At 35.2% G+C, this 26,171-nt stretch overlaps 1 protein-coding gene across 1 annotated transcript; it reads right to left on the bottom strand.

The window, feature by feature from the left end:
* Positions 1 to 18,585: 18,585 nt before the first annotated feature.
* On the bottom strand, positions 18,586 to 21,910 carry LOC130743798 (protein FAR1-RELATED SEQUENCE 5-like). Its single transcript, XM_057596025.1, has 5 exons — positions 19,577 to 21,910; positions 19,371 to 19,478; positions 19,170 to 19,280; positions 18,971 to 19,081; positions 18,586 to 18,873 (listed from the first exon to the last, which is right to left on the bottom strand). Exons 1-5 carry the CDS (start codon positions 21,908 to 21,910, stop codon positions 18,586 to 18,588), a joined length of 2,952 nt encoding a protein of 983 aa, XP_057452008.1.
* Between the last annotated feature and the right edge of the window lie 4,261 nt (positions 21,911 to 26,171).

Below are 26,171 nucleotides of genomic sequence, written 5' to 3'. Positions count from 1 at the left end.
CATCTTCAGCAATGAATGAAAACATGGTACAATTTTTCACAAGCTTCATGGAAAAAGATTTATCTTATCTCCACAGTTAATCTTGAATCTTAAACAGAAAACCTGGATGCAGTGAAATGAAGTGGAATGAAAACTAAACCGAAAAAAAAGAACTTGGGCCAGGCCCATTTCCTATGTCTATGAGTGAGCGAGTCTACCCAAAAACTTCAAAAAAATCCTAACCTTTGCTCTGTTTTTATAGGACAATAGCATGTGGTGAGTTGTATCTGTATGACCCCATACATATCAATAAGGATAAGCATTTCACAAGTAAAGAACTTAAAGATGTAAAATCAGCCATTAAAACATTTTCCAATCTTAACAAAATGCAAATCAAATCGAAATTTGTCATAAAGGCCCAAAAAGATTGTCAGCAATGCCCAAAAATTACAAACCATGGCATAAGTAGCCATAAAATTGTCATAGTCATAATGATAACAACAGAAATAAACTTAATTTGGTTGAGAAGGTGATCCAGGAAAAATTCTCTTCCTCTTCCTTGTACTGAGACATGAAGAAGGACTACCAGAGGTTGAAGTAGGGTCAGATAAATTAACAACGCTGGATGTGCTTTCATTGTCCCCACTGTTATCATCTGGATCAACATGTTCATCTTCAGCATCTCCAGCACCATCATGATCATCTTCAGCATGTGCAGCAGCAGCATCCAATGCAAAATCATCATCATCATCATCATCATCATCTGCATCCCTTTCAGACTCTGGGCGCTCCTCAGTGCCAACACCTCTGCATTCAAGAAAGGCAGATGACATCTGCCGTGCTTCTTGTCGAGCAAATTGGTTCCACCCAGCAAAGCGCATCGGTTCCATATACCGCAGGTATAGAGTTATCAGAAATCCATAAGGAATGCCCATGGAGTTATTTGCTTGGACACGCCTTAAATGTTGGTGGACGAGATTAACAGGGTCTAACTTAATTTTCTTCAAGATGTGATAAATGATGAACACATCCAGATCTGTGATATAGTTATGTTGAGATACCCTTGGACAGAAGACGTTGACAGCCATAAGGAAAACAAGGCTGGCAGCAGGGGTCAGATATATGACGCGGGTGGCATTTGCATTGGAGATTTCCTGAGCGCCATACACAGTTTGGCGAATATCATCCATGTCCTTCTCACGTTTCCAGTCCTTATCATATATTTCCCCTCCAGTTGGGATTTGTAGAAGATCGGAGATTCTGTCAATGTCAAATGACAAATCATAGTCCAGAACCTGCCCTTTCAAAGTCCCTGTTTCATCGAACCGGGCACCGCCCCAGAATTCTCTCACAAGCTCTGGAAAGATGGTTTCCTCAGCAACAGCATAATTTATGTGCATAAGCGAACTAGAATGAATACGTTTGGCGCCTGGTATGTTCCACTCCAATAAGTCATGAGTGTCAATAAAATATGGCTTGCAGATGGGTCTATTTGCCATTTGAGCCTGGAATCAGAAATGTGAGAATTTACAAGGGATCAGAAAATGTAGATAATTCACTAAAAACCGCCATCTATATTCATATATTAGAAGCATTAATAGGAAGCAATTATGATTTATTTGGGAAAAAAACTCTGAAAAGGGGTAAACATTGAAAAACATACATATACTGGTTTTTGTGAATATAACACACATAAAACAGGTTTACTCATTACAAACTACTCAAACATGTTAATAATAACAATGTTAAATAAACGAAACCATCAAACTCATAAAACATTAAACAGGTTGAACTCGAAGATGAAGCAGTTTTGAAGATTATTGCCCTAATCTATTATAAATAGAGTAGAAGAACAATTGACAATACCCATAATCGTTTGTAATCCAAATCACACAGAAATCATTATACTTCATGATAGAGAACGAGAAATAAAGCCCTAATTTCTAAATTGAGTAATTGACAAAACGCTTACAAGATTCTAACCGAAACCACAAAGAAAGCAATCGACATGATGATAGATGAAGAAAATTAAAACCCTAACTTCTAATTTGAGAAAAAAATGGAAAAAAATGGTTGGTACCTTGAAATTTCGCAGGTGTCGAAAAACCTTTGCAGTGGTTGTGGAAATCTCTTCATATATTCAAGGGGTAAGGCATCGTGTGTTGATATTGCACCGGTTGAGATGCTTGAGTATGGTTTCAATTCTCGTGTCAGCAGCCATTTGGCAGATTGCTTAAGAGAAAATTGAATACCTTGATGGTTTCCAATGCAGTGATGATTAGGGTGGCTGATGCGTTTTGGGAAGAAAGGGGCTAGGTTTGGTTTTTGATTTCCCAATACCAGAGGACCAATTTGTGAGTGTGTGTATTTTGTTAGTGAGGAGAATAATATTTTTTGATTTTCATAAAATAAAAAATAAGCATGTTTGGAAAAATAATAAAATAATCGCTTTAATTTTTTATTAATTAATTTAGTTAGAAAAAAAAAGTAATGTATGTTTGTTTTGTTTTAAAAATTTAATTATGCAAAAATTTTATGCTAAAAGTCAATTAATTTATGCTAAAATTTGAACTGCATAATTAATAATAAATCAATTGTTAATTTGAAAAATAAACGGAATATTTTGGGGAAATATTCAATAGGAAAAGTAGTAAACGCTAAAATTTTAATTTCAAACGCTAAAATTTTATTTTGGCGTTTCCTCATAAAATTTAATCTGACAAATTTTCCTATCAATTAGTAATGTGAAAAATATATGGAAAAATTATGAGGAAATACTTGATAGTAAAATAAAACGCTAAAATTAAAATGGATGCAACAATATAATTGATATATCAATTGTTAATGTGGAAAATATATGGAAAATTTATAAGGAAATACGTTATAGAAAAATTATACGCTAACATTGTATTTTCATACTTGAAATATAAATTGTTTGGAAAAAATAAGGGAACATTTTGAGGAAAAAATTAATTTTGCGAACTATATGATGAATGCTTCGGGAAAATTATTTGATACAGTACATGTTTTTTTTTGTGACTGAAATAGTAATATAACCTGACACCTAAATTCCTTTGAAAACATTTTAATACTCAATTTTTTTTTTCTAAAATGAATGAAAGGTTCGACAATAACGCATAGCAATATTTAGTTCAACCATTCACAGGAAATAGTAGATATAAAAAGACTACATAGCAAAATTATAGTCATTTAACCACCAGAAGTCACAATATTTAGTTGTCCAAACAAAATAACCGGGATAAAAAGTCGAAAATGATCAAGAACAGAAACAGGACAAGATTCAACACACGATCAAGCAGTTAAATGTCAGAAAGTAGGTGCCCAGAAAGTAATGAAAAATCTCAAGTTGTTGACACAACTGCATCCTTGCATATGTCCATGCAGGTCAAAGCTTTTTTGGTAAGGACATCATACTTGTTGTTAAATTGATTCATTGTCAAGTCTAGAGCTAGCCTCAACCTGGAACCTTCATCAACCTGCGTAAATACCGATAAATAATTAAAAATTTGAAGCAAGTAATTTATAAAATATTTAAGTATGAAATTCTTATTTACCTCAATCTTGTAGTGAATGAATCCATGGTGTGACATCCATTTAGCCACAAAGATTCCACAATCATTCCTACAGGCACAACAAGAAGTTAGTTTTATAGCTAAGTAAACATTTTGAATCAGAGATGGAGCACTTGAAATCTAACTTACGTTTTATCCTTCTGCATGCTCAGCCCTTCTGGAATAACAATCTTAAATTCCGATACCTTAGGCCTTGCCATTCCCATTGCATAGAATGATTGATCCATTAACATTCTTTCGATAAAAAGAGCCTGAGACAATGATTGAGTGATATAAAGAGGTAAATATATTAACAATATGTTGGTATCTAATACAATGTAGTTGATAGTTATTTACTAACCATGTACTTTATGTCCAACACTCTAAAATCAAGCCTGTGTGGATCTGGGCAGGAGTCAAGCAGCACCAAGTTCTTGTTGACAAAGTCAACAACAAGTAAATACCAGTGGCAGCCAATGTCATTCATAGGGATGTATATCTACAAGAGTAAAACAAACATTGAGACTACATGTAATGGATATTTTTGTTAATTAATTTCATACAACATCATTGTACCTTGGTAACATAGTTGATTTTTCCCATAAAATCCTTCTGGTAAAACTCGATCATGTCAGCTGATTCTACGGTCCAGGACTGGACAAATTGCTGACATGATAACAGTGCAAATAGTATGTCAAATTTTAGTTATGAATCACTATAAACAAAACCTAATATCGGTTCTTCATATATATGAAAAAAAACTCACGGCAAATGCAGTAGGCATGAACCATATAGATGGGTAGAAGGTCATTGCTCGCTCTTTCAGTGTAAGTATGTTGGCATGTAAGGTCAATATCTGGACAAACTATATAATCAGATTAAACTAATTTATCACCATTTATAATCTTTAGATTATAACTCACCTCATCCTGAAGCTTCCCTCTTGGTTGAAGACATAACATATCCTTTCGAAGGGCATAAGCATCCCTGCATTCAAGTTTCACAATCTCTTCTTCCCTTGAAAAAATATAAAGTCTATAATTAAGGGCATGCAAATGTTGTTGGTCTAAATACAACCACAAACCACATAGTATTAAACTTACAGTGGAGCCCCTGTTTTATGTTTTGGGTTGAAGATGTAATTTGCAGCAGCAACCTCAAGATGATTCAAATGCATCACATTTGTATTCCCAAACATGGAAGGCAGCCACTATTAAAAAAATGTTGAATGACAATGTAAATTAATGAACTGATTTAAGTGTATCAATTAATGACAATGTTCAGGTTAGAAAAAAAATGACTCTAACAAAATATAGCAGTAACATGAAGCAGTAATATTATATTTCACAATAAAAATGACAACAAAGTCATGCAACTAAGACATAACCTGAAAGAACTTAACTTATGCAAACTAGCCTAAAACTTCAAACTAGATTCATTAATCATCATTGATTTTCCCCTTCATCCTTTTAATTTCATTTTTTTCATCATAGTATCTTAATTATTTCTACCAGTAGTGCTTCAAGAGCATATTGGTTTTTGATCACTGGAAAATTAAAAATTAAGTTTTAAGAAACCTCATAATCAATCAGCCAATTTGAGTTATTTTTAAAATTCGTTAATTTAATCTCCATAAATATTTGGAAAGGTTATAGAGGACATATTATGACTGTCATTTTAGGGTTTAGGGAAACTAATGTTGTGTTGTTGAATTAAAGCTATAAAAGATATGTAAGCTAAGCACACAATATATCGTAGAAATGCAAAAGGAAACATCTCATTGCAGGGACCTTAAGATTCTTCATCAGGCAAAATTTAAATGTATCAATTCATGACAATATTCAGATGAATTAATACTTACATCTGGAACCGAGAATGGTGATGCAGGAGGGGTGCATACTATAGGTCGATGTCCAGGTACAAAGTTATTGTCTTCATCCATTGCAGGTCGGTTAAAAAGCATCTTCACCAATCCCTTTGCCTTGGCCCTTACACGTTCTTCATTGTCATTCGGAGCTTCTTCATCAGGTTGCATAAACTTTTTCAGGATCATTTCAGTAGCAATCATTTGTTCAGACACTGTGCAATTGTTTGGTGAAGTAACACAAAGGGGCAACGGAGATGATGAAGCCAACTGAGTATATTGTTGAGGGCTATGAAGGGCCTGGCTAAGCATGCCTACTGCTAGAATAAACTTTTCCAATTTTTCATCTAAAGCAGAGAACTGTGAATTAAGACATGAAGAAAAACAAAATTATTGTTTTGTACTGAACAAAACATGGTATCATGACAACAATAAGCAAAAGAAACAGAATCAAAAAAGGCAACTTGTTCGACCTTATCTTCTTGATTCACATTGGCATCCTTCTCTTGACAGTCTTTCATGGTAGGAGACTCATCGCATAATACATCTACTTGTTTGGTATGGAGCTCGGTTTCTTGGTTACTGGAAATAAAAGTCAATTTTGGTGAGGTGGGTTTCTTGTAAACATTAAAACATTGAAAAATTTTGGATTTCAAATGTTAAATTGAAAAAACATTGAGCAGAACTTGTATTGCAAAAAATGTGAACAACTAAACTAATCAGATCATAAACCTTTTTTGCACCGCATTATCGATTACATAACAAATACCTTGAGGATAGTATTATCAAAGACGGAGGCTTCTCCTTTTTGCCAGCATTGGCTCGAAGGGCTCTTTCAACCCTAGGACTGAACAAAGGACCGGACACGGATTGACTGTCGTCAATTCCCCATGGACGCTTTCTGAGATGATTTCGTCGAGGGTTCTTTCCCTTGCGAGCCATGACTCATTCAGATTGGTGTTCGAGGTTTGATGGTAGGAGGGAAATTTGGGGAAAAAAAGTTTCAAACGAAACCCTAAAATCAGCATTTTATATCTCTTTGGATATGTGATGCCCATTAGGAATGTGTTGAAGAGAATAATCGACACCACTACATTGCATGCGTCTGGAAAGAAGGAAGAAGAAAGAGAGTCATTTAGGCATCGAACCCTAGGGCTTGCAGAACAGACGTGGGTGTGGGATTTAATTCGCAGCCTTTGAACAAAGTGCAACTTTTTCCTTTTTGGATGGTGACACATTTATTAGGGTCTATTTAGGTAGGATTTCTATTGAAGGAAGGAAACGAAGATGCAGTCATTGTTTGTGAGCCGCGAAGTGGAGGAGCTTGATGAATTGTGTGTTACAACACCGTGTAACAATTAATATTTATTATATTGAATTCTGTTGAGGAAGAAGACAATGATCATGCGTTGTCTAAGTGGCCAAGTGATTTTGTTTGTAGTTTAAGGTAGAAGGTTCAAATCCTAACTGAACCTTTTTTTAATAATATTAATCATATTTTATGTTTCTACCTTGTAATGAATTAAAAATGTCTCACCATCAGTGGCGGAACTTGAAGAAAAAATTTGAGGGAGCTAAAAGAAGATTGCAATATATAAACTATAAAAAAAATAGTTCAGATAATATGGTTGTTGAAAATTTATTATAATTTAGGTTAATAATCTTGAAAATTTACTTTTTCTTTTCAATTTTTGGTTTATGGATATATATTTTACCTTTAAATAACTTCCTTTTATAAGTTTGGAACCCTATAAGTTTTAATATTTGTGCAAGTTAACTAAGGCTAGCTGTTAAAAATGAAAAGAATGTAAAAAGGATTGAGGCTAGATTCGAACCTCAGCCCTTAATAACATGTGCGTTGTTCCCAACCACTGAACCAGTGTAGCATATTGTTTAATTCCATACACATTTTGTTATATATAGTATTATTTCATCATCCTTTTTTGCATTAAACGTATATTATAAATGCTCATTTTATGGTTCATTTATAAATATAGTAAAACGTATATTATAGAATAGGATATTATAGTTCAATGGAAACTATTGTAACCCAAATCTATACAGTCTTGGGTTCAACTCATGTCCTGATGTCCAAAGCTTTTTTTCTTTTTTTTTTGTCATAAAAACGAAAAAAAAAACAGAAACATGGAATCGAACCCAGGCAAGGATGGATATAGGGTTAACTAAACAGAACAACCAACGAACCAGTACTTAAGTATGTTTCTTTTTGACCCGTTTTAATTTAATAAACTAAGTATGTAGTTTATATTTAAAAAAAAAATAAGTGCATATAATCAAACTGGGAAAAATCATCAAATCAATTTAGCCAACTGTAACTTTGCTTCCAAGTTCCAAGTACACAACCACTATCTGCAAAAATCAATTTATAACAACCACAACCACCACTTATAATGAAAGTAAAATCATAAAACCATAGTCAAAATGATTAAGCAATTTAGCACACAAAACAGAATCATAAATTGAAACCTAACATAAAACCATTGTTGAGGGCATACAATGCTAGCTTCCATCTGGTTGACTATTGCCTCACCAGAGGAAAATGAAACATAAATTTGTCCAAACACTTGTTAAGTTACAGACCAGAATTTTAAATTATACTAAAAACAACAACAGAACAGATCAGCATCAACCCTACTCGTCCCCATCCTCTGAATCCATACCAGCATCTTCATCATCTTCATTGTCATCATCAGGAACTGTGATACCGTTCCACAGAAAGATATCCTTGTTCATAACCTCAGTTCTCAGGGGATTGAAGTGGCTCCAACCTGGAAAGGGGTGAGACATCATTGCATTCAGAGATCGTGTGATGAGATAGCCGTATGGAATTGCATGTGCAGTGTTGGCATGCACACTTATAAGGTGATCATAAACTAAGTGCACAGGATCTATTCGGACACCCTTCAGCATATGGTACATTATGAAAATGTCCTTGTCATATACGTAGTCATGGAAGTTGAGCCTCGGGCAGTACACATGTGTGATCAACACATGAATCAATTTTGCAGCCTGTGTCAGATTGGTTGCCTTCTTGGCTTCGGAGGCAGAGAGTTTACCATTTTCAAAAACAGTGCTTCTGATATCATCATCATCAGAATCAACCCTCCACCCTCTTTTGTAGTGTACTCCTTCACTGGGAACCCGTAGCACTTCTGATATTGTCTTCATGTTGTAGTTAAGGGCATAGTCAAAAAACTCCCCTAACAGTCCATCATGTTCAGTCAATTTTGCGGTCCCCCAAAATTCCTGTACAATTTCTGGGTAAATATGGCCATAGGCAGCAGTGTTGATTACATCCAGTAATGAAAGTGTGATCAAATCAGCAGCAGGAAGTTTCCAAAGAGACAAGTCCTCTGGATCATAGCACATGTGTGGACAGATAGCTCTTGGAGGCATCTTATGAAATATGGCAGTAATAATTTCTACAAACAAATCATAATGTAGACAATGTATACATCAGAAAGCAAAATCGGGTTTGAACAAAAGGGGTTTGTTTGTTCAGTTTAACAATAAACTTAAAGTATGTCACCAACAAAAAGTATGTTTGAAATAATTTAAGGGAATAGCATCAACAATCATGCACTAAACAAAAAAGGCAATATCTATGCTACAACAAGAAACACGCATCTTAGAAAGAAACAGATTGCATGTTGAATTCGAAGATGATACAGAATTTAAACAATGCATATTTATCTTGAACACTCAGTTATTAAAAGTTGAAAATTGCACCTTTACACTCGGTTAATAGAATACGTGAGGAAATATACACCACTACATCACTATATATAGGCCAAAACGGGGGAAGTTACCAAACGGTTTGCAACCAAGTTACGGTGTGTGTGTGTTTGTGTGCGCCACATCATTCCATAAAAATAAACTGCAACTTGATTCAAGTAACTGCATGAAATAAGTGTATAAGGCAGTTGAGAGCAACATTGTAAATAGGCCATTTCAAAAAAAAAAAAACAATGTAAATAGGCAAATAAGTATCAAAGCCGAAAATAGAGGATGAGCAAAGCTAAAACAAAGGCACAATATGGTTACTTAGTGATGAAATCAGATAAACTAAAAATCAAATCAAGCATATGCAGGAAAATTTGTGGGAAAATTGAACCTGAAAACCTAATTAAAAAATAAATAAGCCAAAACAAGAGTCAAAACAGGAACAAGAGTGCTTGATGGTTGGATGAGAAATTCGTGAGAAAAAAATGCAGAAACCCCATCAAATGCCATAAGGGGCTAACCTCAATTTCGTAATCTCTGCCTTTGAAATCCTGATGGTTGGATGAGGAAAGAGTGAAAAACCCATAAAAATGATCTCTGAGGTATTTATATGACGTTTTCAATTCCTCACAATGGCCAGTAGAGTTTTAGGCGTGTGTGTAGATTCAATCTGCAGCCTTTGAATACTGTGCAAAATTCTTCTTTCCCAATGCCGGAATCATTATGTCTGACCCTAACATTTATTAAAAGTGGGATTAGTTGGGTCATGATTTGTAGTAGGAAAACGCTGATAAACTAGGGAAGGAAGAAACTATCTTCTGGCGCGTAATGGAGATGGTAGAGAATTTGTGTTTAATAGCTAGTAAGACCATTTACTCAGATATATATATTTTCAATTCAATTTCTACTCAAACAATTGTCTTGGTTCAGTGGCCAAATTTTTATAAAATTTATAACATGTTAAGGGTTCAACTCCTACATAGGACCTATTTTTTATATATATATTTTTTTTTTTGCAAATTCAATTCTTTTTAGAATGACGCCTTTAAACTATTTTCATGGTTCCAAGTTATTCAAAACACCAAGCTATCCAAATCGCTAGCTCACCCTCGTGCATGGCTCACACAACGATATAGTACGAGTCATGCGTATCACATATTAGGGTTAGCGTTACGGTTCATTGGCCTAACACCATTAGTCCCACCGAACAACGAATCAATGCTTCGTAGGTTATGTTAGATGATGTAGGCTTCCCGCGATATAGTGGCTCACACCAAGCTATCCAAATTGCTCGCTCACCCTCGTGCATGGCTCACACAACGATATAGTCCCAGTGGTTTGCACACTATCTATTCAACCTTGTTTGGTAGGGTTCGATCCCACCCAACCTTTTTTATTTTTTAACATTTTCGTATTATTTTGCTCCATCTCTTTAAATATTTACTTTGGGATTTTGTTTAGAGTTTAATGGATATGCACTGACAGTGTAAAATAGTTTTACACAGACATCCAATTGAATTCCGCCAAATCATAAAATATTTTATTCTTTTAATTAAAATTAAAGTCAAATGTAATTATCTCTCATATGTGGCATGCTTTGATTGGATGACTGTGTAAAACTATTTTACACTGTCAGTGCATATCCATTAAACTCTTTTGTTTACATCTAATTATTTATCATTAAACTTCAAGTATAACAATTTTAAACAAAAACTTTAAATATTTTTATTGGGATTTTATTTACATCTATTTATTTATCATTAGTATTTAAGTATAACAATTCTAAATATTATCTTTAAATACTAATTTTGAGATTTTATATACATCTATTTATTTATAATTGTCATTTAAGTATAACAATTTTGAATATAACCCAATTTATTTATCATTACTCTTTAAGTATATACTCTGTAACTCTGTTGTCCAAGTTCCGCCACTTGATGCATTAGGGTTCATGTGCTAGAGTGTATTAGACATTTAGACTATATAGTACGAGTACAGTACGAGTCATGCGTATCACATATTAGGGTTAGCGTTACGGTTCATTGGCCTAACACCATTAGTCCCACCGAACGACGAATCAATGCTTCTTAGGTTATGTTAGATGATGTAGGGTTCCCGCGATATAGTGACTCACACCAAGCTATCCAAATCGCTCGCTCACCCTCGTGCATGGCTCACACAACGATATAGTGCGAGTCATGCGTAACACTTATTAGGGTTAGCTTTACGGTTCATTGGCCTAACACCATTAGTCCCACCAATCGACGAATCAATGCTTCTTAGGTTATGTTAGATGATGTAGGCTTCCCGCGATATAGTGGCTCACACCAAGCTATCCAAATCGCTCGCTCACCCTCGTGCATGGATCACACAACAATATAGTAAGAGCGTTCGAATCCTAATTTAACCTTTTTTTTATAAGATCAACCTTAAGTCACCTACTTAAAAAACTACGAAAGTTAGCTTATCAAAAAAAATTATAAGAAAAAAACTGCCAAAGTTTGGATTTGAACCTTGGACCCATAGCTAAATTGGTGTGGCATTAACCACTTTGACAGTTATCGACTTTTGTGATCTGTTCGATTTAATAGGTATAAGTCTAATAATTTAACACATAAATCATAAAACAAGAAAGCAAATGAAAGGAAAAAAAAAATTGAGACATGGACTCGAACACGGGACCAGCACGCGGATTTTTTAAACTAGTATAATGAAAGAACCAACGAACCAGCACGGGGACCAATGCGATTTTTTTTCATCATTGCTTCTTTTTACCACCTTTCCGTCTTCAACTGCACCTGTTACATCAACTTACATGACCAGATATCAATGTCTATTCAACGAATGCTTCATATCTCATTGAATCTTCCATGAATGCTTTTTTCTCCTTCTCCTTGATTTTAATTTGAAAGGTGGTTTAAAAGTGGAACACGTGTAAACATCTCGTTTTGCATGGAACTCCAACCATCATGTCTTTTAATTCTTCCCCTCTATAAAGTCTTCCGTTCTTTAGTTTGGATTTCCCATATCATATTTTATTCGGTTATAATGGATCATGATCTTAGCTTTTCAGGTGAAGTTGATCCGAATGGGAGTCCTTCGTATAACCCTCCTACTCCTTCTGAGCCTCCTATTTTGTCTGACGATGAGCAGAGTTCTATTCAAGAAGGTCCCATGCAAGTTGATGTTGCTGAACAAAATGTTGTTCATGAAGTGTAATTTGAATGTGAATTTGACACACAAATCACTTCAGAGTTTTTCTCTTTTAATGAAGTTGTAAGTTTCTTTATGATTATCTTTTGCTATATATGAATTTGTGATATTTATGTCTTCTAATCCATATTCAATATTTTTTATTTTATGCAGCCCGTGCCCAAATCTGGTGCTTCATTCCTGAAAGGAGTTGGGGTTGACAAGTGGATTTTTATCGGTCCTCAGCAATATCCGAGGGAATTTTCCATGCACCTTCTTACCAACTCCAGCATTGCTAAGATGGGGGATGGATGGAGTAGTTTTTGCGATGTTAACGATATATGCGCTTCTGATCTTCTCCGATTCCGTTTTACCAATGCAGTGAATCGAATTGCTTATATTCCCAGGGTGTAGGGCTTCAAGAGCATATTTAGGAGCGTTTTGGGTATGGGGTTTTCTGAATCAATGTGTTGTATAAATTTTCTTCTCCGATAGTGCATGTGATTTTATCAAGTAAAATTTGCAAGAAATTTCTTTGAAACGTGTGTTCAATTGATTTTCCCCTTCATCCTTATAATTTAATTTTTGTCATCATAGTCTCTTAATTATTTCTACCAGTAGTGCTTCAAAAGCATATTGGTTTTGGATCATTGGAAAATTAAAAAATAAGTTTTAAGAAACCTCATAATCAATGAGCCAATTTGAGTTATTTTTAAAATTCGTTAATTTAATCTCCATAAATATTTGGAAATGTTAACTAAATAAACCTTTGACCTTCTCCATTCCAGTTCACTCTAAGCAGGCCGAAAACAAATTAATAATTTCATTCATTTCAACCTTCCACCTTCCAAAAGTTGCAACCATTTCAACCTACACAAACATTTCTGCCATAGTCATATATCTTCCCAAAGAAATCTATTCACACCATCTCTATTCACACCATATCTTCCCCAAGAAGTCTATTCACACCCAACATTGCTCCATAAGGTATTATTTTCTTCTATCTCCATTCTTTAATCTTAGAAATATTGTTGGAACCCTAGGTAGGAGTAAAAATCAGGCCCCAGCTTCATATGTATTGCTAGCGTGAACGTGCTTTGTGTAGTTTAGTATCATCAAACAATGTATGACGTTATAGAGTACCCATTTTCATGAGAACATGTGTAAATAAATCAATTTTACTTTGTTCAGGTTTAAATAAAATATGGCGTTTTTTGAGTAAACATTTTAATGAGAATAGATATCTTATGTGAAAATAAATCAATTTATCTATTAATGAAAAAATAAATTTGATATTGTTAATTTTAGTATTTTAACACTAGTTTCTAGAGAGAAACAAAGATGCAGACATTGTTGTTTGGGGCTGCGAAGTGGATGAGATTGAACTTTATGAAAATTGTGATTTTATATAGTGCATAGGGTTAGCTTTACGGTTCATTGGCCTAACCCCATTAGTCCCACGCAACGACGAATCAATGCTTCTTAGGTTATGTTAGATGATGTAGGCTTCCCGCGATATAGTGGCTCACACCAAGCTATCCAAATCGCTCGCTCACCCTCGTGCATGGCTCACACAACGATATAGTGCGAGTCATGCGTAACACTTATTAGGGTTAGCGTTACGGTTCATTGGCCTAACACCATTAGTCCCACGCAACGACGAATCAATGCTTCTTAGGTTATGTTAGATGCTCTAGGGTTCCAGCCACACCAATTTATTCATGAGCGTAACACCATGATTAAGGTTAATTAATCTATGACAAAGAAAAGATATTAATTGCCAAAAATAAAATATATTATTTTTTTATATAACTAAGTTTAAAAATGTTAACATATTAGTAAAAATAAAAAAAATGTCCAAGTTTAGGTTTGAACCTTGGACCTAAGGTTAAATAAGTGTAGCATTAACCACTTTGACAATGATTGTTTTCAGTTATCCGGTCAACTCAACACTTATATGTCCCAATTACTAAAACAGAACTTATAAAAAACCAAGAAAACAAGTTTTCGTCTTTCCCACTGGTCTGTTACGATCATTTAATGATTAGGTTAAATTTCTTTCTTTGATACATACTATTTATAAAATAAAAGCCATATAAATTCATAACGTCTCCCTTGTCCCAGTGGTTTGCACACTATTTATTCGACCTTGTTTGGTAGGGTTCGATCCACCCAACCTTTTTTATTTTTTAACATTTTCGTATTATTTTGCTCCATCTCGTTAAATATTTACTTTGGGATTTTGTTTACATCTAATTATTTATCATTAAACTTCAAGTATAACAATTTTAAAGAAAAACTTTAAATATTTTTATTGGGATTTTATTTACATCTATTTATTTATCATTAGTATTTAAGTATAACAATTCTAAATATTATCTTTAAATACTAATTTTGAGATTTTATATACATCTATTTATTTATAATTGTCATTTAAGTATAACAATTTTGAATATAACCCAATTTATTTATCATTACTCTTTAAGTATATACTCTGTAACTCTGTTGTCCAAGTTCCGCCACTTGATGCATTAGGGTTCATGTGCTAGAGTGTATTAGACATTTAGACTATATAGTACGAGTACAGTACGAGTCATGCGTATCACATATTAGGGTTAGCGTTACGGTTCATTGGCCTAACACCATTAGTCCCACCGAACGACGAATCAATGCTTCTTAGGTTATGTTAGATGATGTAGGGTTCCCGCGATATAGTGACTCACACCAAGCTATCCAAATCGCTCGCTCACCCTCGTGCATGGATCACACAACGATATAGTGCGAGTCATGCGTAACACATTTTAGGGTTAGCGTTACGGTTCATTGGCCTAACACCATTAGTCCCACCGAACGACGAATCAATGCTTCTTAGTTTATGTTAGTTGATTTAGGGTTCCCGCGATATAGTGGCTCACACCAAGCTATCCAAATCGCTAGCTCACCCTCGTGCATGGATCACACAACGATATAGTGCGAGTCATGCGTATCACATATTTAGGGTTAGCGTTACGGTTCATTGGCCTAACACCATTAGTCCCACCGAACGACGAATCAATGCTTATTAGGTTATGTTAGATGATGTAGGCTTCCCGCGATATAGTGGCTCACACCAAGCTATCCAAATCGCTCGCTCACCCTCGTGCATGGCTCACACAACGATATAGTGCGAGTCATGCGTAACACTTATTAGGGTTAGCGTTACGGTTCATTGGCCTAACCCCATTAGTCCCACGCAACGACGAATCAATGCTTCTTAGGTTATGTTGGATGCTCTAGGGTTCCAGCCATGATTAAGGTTAATTAATCTATGACAAAAAAAAATGATTTTTCGCAAAAAATAAAATATATTATTTTTTATATAACTAAATATAAAAATGTTAACATATTAGTAAAAATAAAAAACTGTCCAAGTTTAGATTTGATCCTTGGACCTATTGCTAAATAGGAGTAGTATTAACCACTTAGACAGTGATTGTTTTTTGTTTTTTATAAGACTCAAAATTTATATATTCAGTAAAAAAGAAACTTTTTCACCAACTTTTTATATTTCCCATATGATCGGTTACGATCATTCAATGCTTATTCGATTATTCGATTATCAAGAACAAAAAACCATCAGAACCCACTCATAGGAGAAATCGAGAGGGTAGACATTCTTCCAAGCAGTGGACGGCGATTTTAGGGTTTTTTTGCACGGACATTTGAGACGCTTGCAGACACTCATCTCTGGTAACATTCTTTCAATTTTACAGAATTTTCACTCCATTTTGATACTTGATATTCCTGATTTCTTTTTGATATTCATGAAATTTGGGTCGCCGATTTAGTTGTGCATGGAAAACATTGAGTTCACAAGTTTTTGTCAAATTGAATCGCTTTCCGTTTCCCTTTCCCCCCCCCCCTGATGTTCATGCATGTTCTATTTCTAATGGGTATTGATTTCTTTATGAAACTTGTCATTACGAATTTTCCACCCTTCTTCGGTATGATAGTGACCTTTGCCTGCAGTACAAAAGAACTAATTAAAGTTATATGCCATTGTCCGTCACAAATTTTTCATCTTTGTTCAGACTGACAGCGACCTTTGACCATCTGATTATGTCTTTATGGTATATGCCATATTCATGTTCAAAGTTTCCACCTTTTTCAATACTGATAGTCTCTTTTCCATTTTTTACCAAACATTTGTTTATGACAAATTTTTACTTAAAATACATAGTTCCAATTGTAACTCATTTCCTGTCAAATTTAATACTTTGCCTTTTTTCACTTACTGTCAGATTGAATATTTTGCCATTCTCCCTTTCCCCTGATTTTTCATGCATGTTATACATCTAATATATTACTCTTATCTTACTTTCCCTCTTCATTGTGACGAAAATCATATTGAATAATCTCTATCCAATAGAATACTTTGTGTGTGTTTGTCCTTTACCCTGATTTTCATGCATGTGCTACTTGTAAACGATTTATTATGTGCTCTTTTCTTACTTTTCCTCTTCATTGTGGTGAAAATCATATGATTTACTTCATGTTTTTTTGTGCAAACATGTTTATAGAAGCAAGTACTGTGTTCTACCATGGCACCCAGTCAAAAAAGGATCCCCGAGCACGATTTCGTTGCATGTCATGAACAAGCTATGGTAATAGTCTGCATTCTAACTAGATACTATCTGTTCATACACATACATGTATATTTTAGTCTGATGATTTCTTACTTGGATTTCCTCTTTGTAGACTCACTTAGAAGTCCCTGAGACATTGGTCAAGATGGGCAATTACCGGGTGGACTGCACTTGGTATCTGACTGACCCTCTAGGTGTAACACACAAAGTTAGGTATGAAAGATTGCATGGAAAAGGGTACTTGACAACAGGATTATCACGGCTACGCAATGTCTTTTGTTTCACTGGTGTGTGCTGGTTCCTCTTCAAATGTGTGGGCAGGTCAAGATTTAAGATTTTTATTTTCAATGCTAAGCATAAGCAAATCAAATATCATGGCTGGCCCGTGAAGACAGAGGAAGATGATGTTAATAAGCTTCGTGAATACCTGTCTGTTCCACCACCTACAGTAACACCCCCTTTCAAGCGTATTCCCAACTCCACCTTTGTGCTATTTAACCATGAATCTGAAAATCCATCCTTCACTGTTACCCTCAAAGACCATCATGCCAAAGGAAGCCAACTGGTAACTTGTTGTTCTTTCTATATTTATTTCCATCAGCATTTTTAATTCTTGTACCATGTAAGCAAGCATATAACCCATGTTTTATGCAATTTCTTAGGACCTACCCGTGAAAATTGGGAAGCACTTAAAGAAGTTTGGATCTGATCCAGTGTTTCTGAAAGGTCCATATGAGGGTCCAAATGATAAACTGGTGGAATGCAAACTCATTCATGGCCAGGCGAAGAGCAAGTTTGGTAGTGGCTGGAGGGAATTCGTTAGAAAGTATCAGCTTGCAGAAGGGGATGTATGTGCTTTCAAGTTTCATTACATGAATCAGAGAATTGTGGACATCATGATTGCCTTTGCTGATTAGGGTGGAGTGGAGATGGAAACTGGACTGGCTTTGTTTTTTTTTTTTTGCTGAAATTTATAATTTGAACCTAAGCTATGCTGTTTGGTAACCGTACTTTTATGTTCACCGACATGTTCGGTGACGTTTTGGAACAATTTCGGTAGCTTTTGCTGATAATCTTGGTTACTGTCCTTAATTATTAGCGATAATTTTACGTTTTACTAGTATAATTTGTCATGTTTGAAGTTGATTTCTACTGATGAAATGTGCTAACTGGACCAAAATGAAAACCTTTGGGGACTATAAAAGGATCTAAAATAAAAACTTCATTGCTGGTCTTCACAACAAAAGGCCAAATCAAAAAAAAAATTGGGTTCAGCCAATTCTTATTGTGAACAAAGGCAGCTTTAATGCAATCAGTGATCAGCTATTTTTTTTTTGGTTGTTGTAATTTTATTGTTTGATCATTTTATTTTGAGCCTCACTTGTAACAGGCTCCTGGTTTTTGGGCTTGACCCTTTTGTGAGATGAACAACACTCTGACCCAAAAAAAAAATGCATGAAAAAAGTGGTTCACATATTGTAAAGTCTGCACTTATATTGTTTTTTCAGAAGATGTTTTTAAAATATAATTTAATAATTTTTTTCCTTCACACAAATACATAATTTGTTCCAATATCAAAATCAAAATGACTTAAAATGAAATGCTTTCAATTATTTCCTAAACTTGAATTTCTATTGTGTCTCCTATCGACTGCCGCCAACGTCGATGAGAATGTCGGGAGTAAGCCAGAAGGTCCAGCTTGAAAAAGCGTTTGCATCTGAACTCCTTGGTAAGGAACCTGGACGTTTTGGTGCTGTATAAACTGTGGAAACACCTGAACTCCATTAGTCATATTCACGGCATAAGTAGGTTGCAAAAATGGAAGTCCAGCTGAAGCACGAACAACAGGATAGTGGACTTGTTGTACAATAGGCTCCATGTTATAAACCTGTACCTACCCAGATTATGTCCACGAGAAAACAATTTAATGAGAAACTTGAGTAAACACCACTGAAGGGAAAATAAATAAATTATACAACCATTCTAATTACCTGATTCATAGATTCTTGGGTCAAAGGTATTTCCTGTGGATGCTGGGGCAACAAAGTAACTCTGTTGTTATCCACATCACCGCGACCTGCATTATTCGGTGAACTCTGAGTCTGCACAGGTTATGACCAGGAATCAGAGACTCACACATTGATGCATTTAAGTAAACTTAAAAATAAGAAGATAATGAAAAATACTCACCACTTCATTCACAGATACTTGGCTTGAATGAATCATGACTGGGACTTCTCGCTGCTTAGATTTACGCTTATTTTGTTTTGTCGACACCGTGTTCTGATTTGAACGCTTGTTCTGCAAAATTTGTAAGCACACATCACTCTAAAAAGAAAACTTGAGCACAATGCAAGAAAATTTAAGATGAATGACAAGCATTTCATTTACAGATACTTGGGTGGATGAGGAGTCATTTCCCTGCTTCCGTTGCTGCGATTTAAGTTTACTTGCCACCGAAGCCCCATTATTTTGCCGATCTACGCTGCCAACGTTTGTCTGTAAATCATTTCAATTTTAACAATTATATATCCAAATGCACAAGCAACATGATTATGATCAGACCAGGCAATAAATATGGTGAATATCAGAATCACCTCGTCGTCTGTGCTGTCCTCAATTCCTTCACTTGCAGATTCACCTGTTTCACTGTTATTGACTTGATCAGGATAAAGCAAAACCGGGCACGTACGAATCGTGTGTCCAATACCCCTGCAATTTGAGCAATGCCTTCTCTTGGTGACAGTTCTGGTCTTCTTGGGGGCACCTCTACCCTGTACAACAGTTGGATCACCCACATTAAAGGCTGCACTCTTTGTTGTACAACCCGGTTTGCGACTCTTCTGAACATCCCTCAACAGCTTATAAATGTCTTCCATTACACTTGAAAAATCATCATCCTTTTCGCATGCTATTTCTGCGAGATAGTTGCATGCGGCAGACATAGCTCCTTTTCGCAACAATTTCATATTCTGTGAATGAATACTAGGCTCTGAAATTGAATACACATGAGCAGACTTGGCTGTTTTCAACCACCTCTTAGAAACTAGATTGCTTGGAAATTCATCAATATACTCACTTCTCATCCCAGCTATTATATGAGAACAAGGGATGCCATAAAACTCAAAATAACCACATTCACATACAAACTTTTTCTGGTTCTTATCATAAACAACAATATATTCTTTTCTGCGATTGCTAATTTTTCTCATTTTCATCATCACAATATTGGCCACCTCAGAACGCTCCACATTTAGCCCCAGGGCATCTTCAATTTGACCCTTGACTTCCCAAAACATTTTCCTTGTTAATATTTTGGCAGCTCCATACTCAATACCACTAAGTGCAGTTGTCATAACAGGCTCACCATAAGAAGACTTAAAATCAGATTCCAACTCATTGTGCCTGTATTTCTTCATAGCCCGCTCAAAATTGAAAAGAAAATCCAACAAAGAACACTTACAATGCAGATAATTCTTTATGAATGAGTTAATACCTTCACATAAGGATGTCGTCCTAATACCGGCAAAAAATTTGTCTTGCATGAAGGTGCTTGCCCAAGAAGCTCTTGTCTCATACATCGTATCAATCCGTGGATTGTTGGCTATACCATATTTCTCAACCAGTTTATCCCACTTCTCTCCAAACTTGTCAGGGTTTAAGTTAGCGTACACAAATAACTTGAATTCATCTGCAAAATCAAGATTTCTAATATTTTTCAAAGCATTCTGGTGAATGTGCCATGCACATTGACGATGCGTGGTATTCGGCCACACAACTCTAATAGCTTCCTTCATTGCTAGATCTCCATCTGTAACCGCCACCTTAGGATGCCTGTTAAACATTGCTTCAGTCAAGGTTTCCAAAACCCATATGAAAGTCTCAGTTTTCTCATCATGAACAAGTGCAGCAGCAAAGATAGTTGTTTGCTTGTGGTGGTTGTATCCACAAAAAATCACAAGAGGTTTGTTATACTTGTTCTTCTTGTATGTGCTATCAAAGGCAACCACATCTCCAAACACGTTATAATCCATTCTACTGGTTCCATCACACCATAGCAAGTTAAGGAGATTACCTTGTTCCGATTTGTTGTACTTGAAGAAAAATAGTGGGTCACTGTCAAGTTTTCCTTGTAAATAGGACAGCGCCGCAACTGCATCACCATCTTTGACTCTTTTCCTTTTTTGCTTGTCTAGGTGGTTGGCTAAGTCCTTGCCGGTAAAGCCTACGGACTCAGCCCCACCTTTTTGGCCCATCATCACCTCCATAATATTGCGGGTCCTCACACCAAATAGGTTCATACCTTCTGCTTGAGCTTTGTCCCCTTCACTCAATTGCCGGAATTTTGGAATCAAATGAACATGGTTATATGGTGTTAATGGGTGATTGTGTTCATCGCAAAAAAAAACCACTTTCCACCTTTTACTGCTAGAAAAACAACGAAATTGAATTCTAGCAAGGCAACCCACTCTAGTAATAGGCTTAGGTTGTTTTCTTCTGCCACTATTATGCATATGCTTCTGATGCCTTTGTCCAGCCCTATTGCACACCACCTGTCGTGAGATAATCTTGCCATCATCATCCTTGTATACATTATCTTTTCTTGGAGAGAATCCACGGATACGAGCATATTTAGAATAGAATTCACATGCTTCCTCCTCAGAAGAGAAATCCATCCCTCTAATGTCGTCTGCAGACAATTCAGTAATCCTTTTCATGACTTTAACTTCTACATCAGAGTTTTTTTGACTGTCATTTCCAGTTTCAAACATCTCATCGACATCCACAAAATTTTCCCCATCATTATCCCCTTCATTCACACCCTGCTTCAAACCGTTGGCAGGGCTAGAATTCAGACTATCATCCTCATCGATGATATAAAGCTCGTCATCAAACGGATTAAGCCAATTATCTCCTGAAGAATCATTCATTTTCCCAACTCTGAAATAAAATCAAAACCGACGATTCAAGACATTGCTACCTAATAAAACCATACTTAGGGTAAAAATAATTAAAAATCATACCAGTTCAGGTAGCCGCAACTTCGATCCCTGCTCAATAGAGTAGTGTACAAGTCGAAACTCTCGTATCAAAATCTTACAGCGACACAGACGAGCACAACCAAATTCATCAGTGAAAGCACAGTCGAAGAAGAATCACCTGTGAAACCCTCGAAATCACACAAACCAAAGGCTACCGAAGACGACAGTTCAAATAGATGAAATGAAATCAGGAAATCAATCTAGGTGACTTCAGGAACAAAACCTATCTCATGAACCCTAATCTAATCTTTCACGAACCCAGAATGTAAATTACCTCCAAGATCTTTTTAACTTAGCTTTTGTTTTCTTTTACCTTAGCTAAGGGACCAACTTATAAATAAATGAAGTTAGGGGGTAAATTCATGATTTACGAAAGGATATTGCTATTATTCCGGATTTAAAAAAATCGAAACAAATGAAATAATGTCATTGGTCCACGCAATTCCTGTACGCTACCCATAAAAAAGTTGCGGGCACCACAGAAATTGCCATATATATATATGTATATGATTATTGAAATAAAAGCCACAACGTGAGCCATACAAGGTATAAGGAGCAACCTTTAAGTTTTCCTATCTATTTACTCTCGGAGACATTAAATTCCAAAATGAAATATTTAATACCATAAAATGGAATGTGAGCACTATTTTTAATTTGTCATGGTCTACATGTTACATCCTTCAATGCAAAATATCATGTGGTTGCAGTACTGTGGAATTAGGCAAAAGAACAGATTTTGAATCAGCATAAGCCAATGTATTGGTCAACAGAGCCAATTTCCATCTTCTTTCCCTCTCAATCTCCCACCAACTTTCCATCATGAATTTCTGAAAGCTGAACCAGTGAGCCCCGTATAGTCACATAAATAAAAGTTGCATGAAAAGGTTTTGAAATTAATAGAGAAAAAAAAAATATTGCATGAGTTTTTTTAGCATGAGGTATGGGAAAAAGAAAACCTCCGTAAAAGAAGGGAAAGAAAAACTTGGCATGATTTTCAGATTTTGTATAATGGCTCAAACTGAAATACAATTGAAAAGGCCGAAACAATTTTCAAGTCCTCTGTGGATTTACTATAAGAGCATCTCCAACTATATATGACTTATTAATTGGGTTGTTTAAACATTATTTCGGTAGACTCAAATTGTCACATAGGATTTAAGCAATAAGCAACTTATATAGATTTCGCTTCAAGCGGTTTCTTATTTTATTTTTGATTGAGTCTCACTATATCTCATATATTTATATTATTTTAATGTCATGAATGAAAAAAGAAAATATAATTTTTTTGGTCAAAAAGTAAAAGAAAGAGAATAAGCGATTGTTACTTAAATTAGCAACGTTACTAAAATTTAAGCAATAAGAACTGTCATGTCATGATGCTCCAAAATAAGCAACATCGTTTAAGTGCTCCAATTGGATTAAGTAATCCTCATTGGAGATGCTCTAAGAGAGATATCACTTTACGTCGGATTTAAGTGCTTCAACCGTCGTAAAATGTTATTAGCAGCGGTTCAAAAATCAGTATGGTTTCAAGCATTGCGCAAACAATTTGCGGCTATTTTGACCAACAGCTGGAATAACCGTTGAGCGACAAATATCATTTAGTGCGACCAATTCTGTGGCTGAGTGAGTGAGAATGAGACTTGGGAAGCGAATGATTTTTGGGATTTGAGGGTGAAAACGAACACCTAGACTCAATTGACTTCATGAAATGCTAGGGCTTCAGCGAAAGGGGAAATAAACCAAATGACTCATTGTGATTTTTTCCAATCTTATTTATCATTTGGCGATGGTTTTACTATCTTTTATAATAACATAAAACCGCCTTCAACTCATAAAAAAAATATTACCTCTATTTGTGAGTAATCTGTCCGAGCTATTGACACTTCGTAGTGGTTTCAATGGAACCGTCGAAAATTATCTACTGCAAAATGTTATTTATCTTGTAGTGATACAAAGAAATATGTGTGTGGGTACTAGCTCATTTTTAAATATAGTGACCACTTTTAAAAAGCAAAATCAAGTGCATTTGCTATGCCCACATCAAGCTTTATTGCCCTTAAGAGATGGGAAAAGTTTCATACACGTACAACAGTAAACAGCGCAAAGGGACATCTTTCTCTGCTTAAGTGTGAGGGCATAAGTACCTTTTGCTATGGATTATGAAGCATGCTCAAGTATATAGTCCTCATTAGTCATTATGAAGCAAAAATTCAAGATTGCTTAAGGTAAACTTAAGGATTCTATGGATGTACGTTACCTGATCTGCACATGATACAATCATTCATACGTACTGAAGAGTGACAATTCAAAAGTGATAGGAAATTCATGTGTCTTTGCCATAACCAATATATACCGATTAATTCTCTTCTCCCAAAATTCCATGAAGGGCATTTGCTGATTCCTTTTGAACTATTTTTTACATAGATTTTTTAATAAAATAACTTAACCAGCCAGCAACATATATAGTTTCAACTTTCAATTAAAACCACATATATGATTTTTTAATAAAATAACTTAACCAGCCAGCAACATAGTTTCAACTTTCAATTAAAACCACATATATAGATTCCCCCTTGATTTTCTTAATGAAACATGAGGAAAGCTAAAACTATTAGCGGGACTATTGGGAATTGTGGAATTGATACACAAATTAGCTAGGCTGGCCTAAATAAACAATATTAAAAGAGTGATTATATGTGGATCATACATTTTCATGCACGCATTCAATTGACATACATATTAGTAATTGTTTTTAATGTTGATTAATGTCGATTGAATGTACTGTGAAAATGCTCAATATTAAGCTGCATAATTGCATATGCATGCTAACAAGTTGCAACTGATGAGATGAGAAAGATAACGAACTCTCATAGTCAACTCTTTCTCTTGAGTGGATTTTTGCAAATCGAAAGACAGAGTACCCCTTTTGTTTTAGGGTGGCACTTAATATGCACCACTTTTTAGTGGTGCAACCTTGCACCACTATATCAATTGTCCATTTTACCCCTGTTAAAAAAAATTATTTTATAAAAAGAAAAAAATATTGGTATTACCGGGTGGATTTTGATGGGATTAATTTTTTAAACAGGGGTAAAATGGACAATTAATATAGTGGTGTAAAGTTACACCACTAAAAAGTGGTGCATATTAGGTGGACCATTGTTTTAGAAACAGATTACCCCCTTTGTTTTACTGACATCGACTTTCTATTACATGATCAAAATTTAAAAGTGACCCTACACAGAGAGAGAGAGAGAGTAGAAATAATATAAGTATTTTTGGAAATTCTATTTCTGCATATGTTATATACAATTCTTTATGTAATAGAAAAATAGGAAGAGAATGAGATAAGATGATTGAAAATAATACAAATATTGTAAAAATTACTATATTATCAATAAAACTCTAACTTTTTTAATAAGATACTAGTAACTAGCAAGGGAAGGGGTCGAAGTTACCTAGTTGGCGGTTGGGTCTCTTAAAAGAAGCAGTGCCCTTTCCATGTGACCCGGGCTCATGAGCCAGTTGCTATAATTGCGCACAATGTAAGTACAATCATTATTTTACAAGACTCTTTATAGTCTGCTGGATCATGATGATGATGCGTTTGGAGAGTTTACTATTCACATTCAGCAATTAGCATTAATAATTTAAGAATAATTTAAACCTCATCTACATCTATTCATCACAAAATTTTAAGGCGTGTGTATGATTCTTTTCACTTAATATTATATTTAATGTGAGACTTTTTTATTTTTATCCATTAATCACACTTGAAAAATTCTCAACAATCTACCTCAAGTGTGTATTATTATATTACCATGTTCTCTCTTAATGAAGTGTTATAGGCTATAATTGACTGAGCTTGAGTTGCATGTTGTTCTGACACATTTCATCAAGGCTTCCTCAGACTTCAAATCCCTGAAAATACAGTCATTGTGCCTTTAATCCATGTTTGATTGTTCATTTACTCAAGCATTAATTATGCAACCTCTTAATCCCTCTTAAACTTTAACATTCTCTCTTTGAGTATTGAAATGTGTTTTGCAGATATTTTCCTTATTGTTATTTAACATGCTCTGCCGTGAATATCTCCACTACATCAAGAGCATTCGGCCTAGCTACTACTTCCACATGTGCGCATGAT

This window comes from Lotus japonicus, chromosome 3 (genome assembly GCF_012489685.1).
Source record: "Lotus japonicus ecotype B-129 chromosome 3, LjGifu_v1.2".
Taxonomy (NCBI): Eukaryota; Viridiplantae; Streptophyta; class Magnoliopsida; order Fabales; family Fabaceae; genus Lotus; species Lotus japonicus.
The sequence above is the reverse complement of the archived record's forward strand: the minus strand, read 5'-3'. Positions and strand labels throughout refer to the sequence as shown.

Excerpts from the sequence above, each read along its gene's own strand:
- LOC130743798 (XM_057596025.1), bottom strand. The coding sequence starts at position 21,910 with ATGAATGATTCTTCAGGAGATAATTGGCTTAATCCGTTTGATGACGAG. Across the intron at positions 19,281-19,370 it reads CCTCATCCACCCAAGTATCT|AACAAGCGTTCAAATCAGAA; the intron begins GTAAATGAAATG and ends CAAATTTTGCAG. Across the intron at positions 18,874-18,970 it reads CCCAAGAATCTATGAATCAG|GTACAGGTTTATAACATGGA; the intron begins GTAATTAGAATG and ends TAATCTGGGTAG.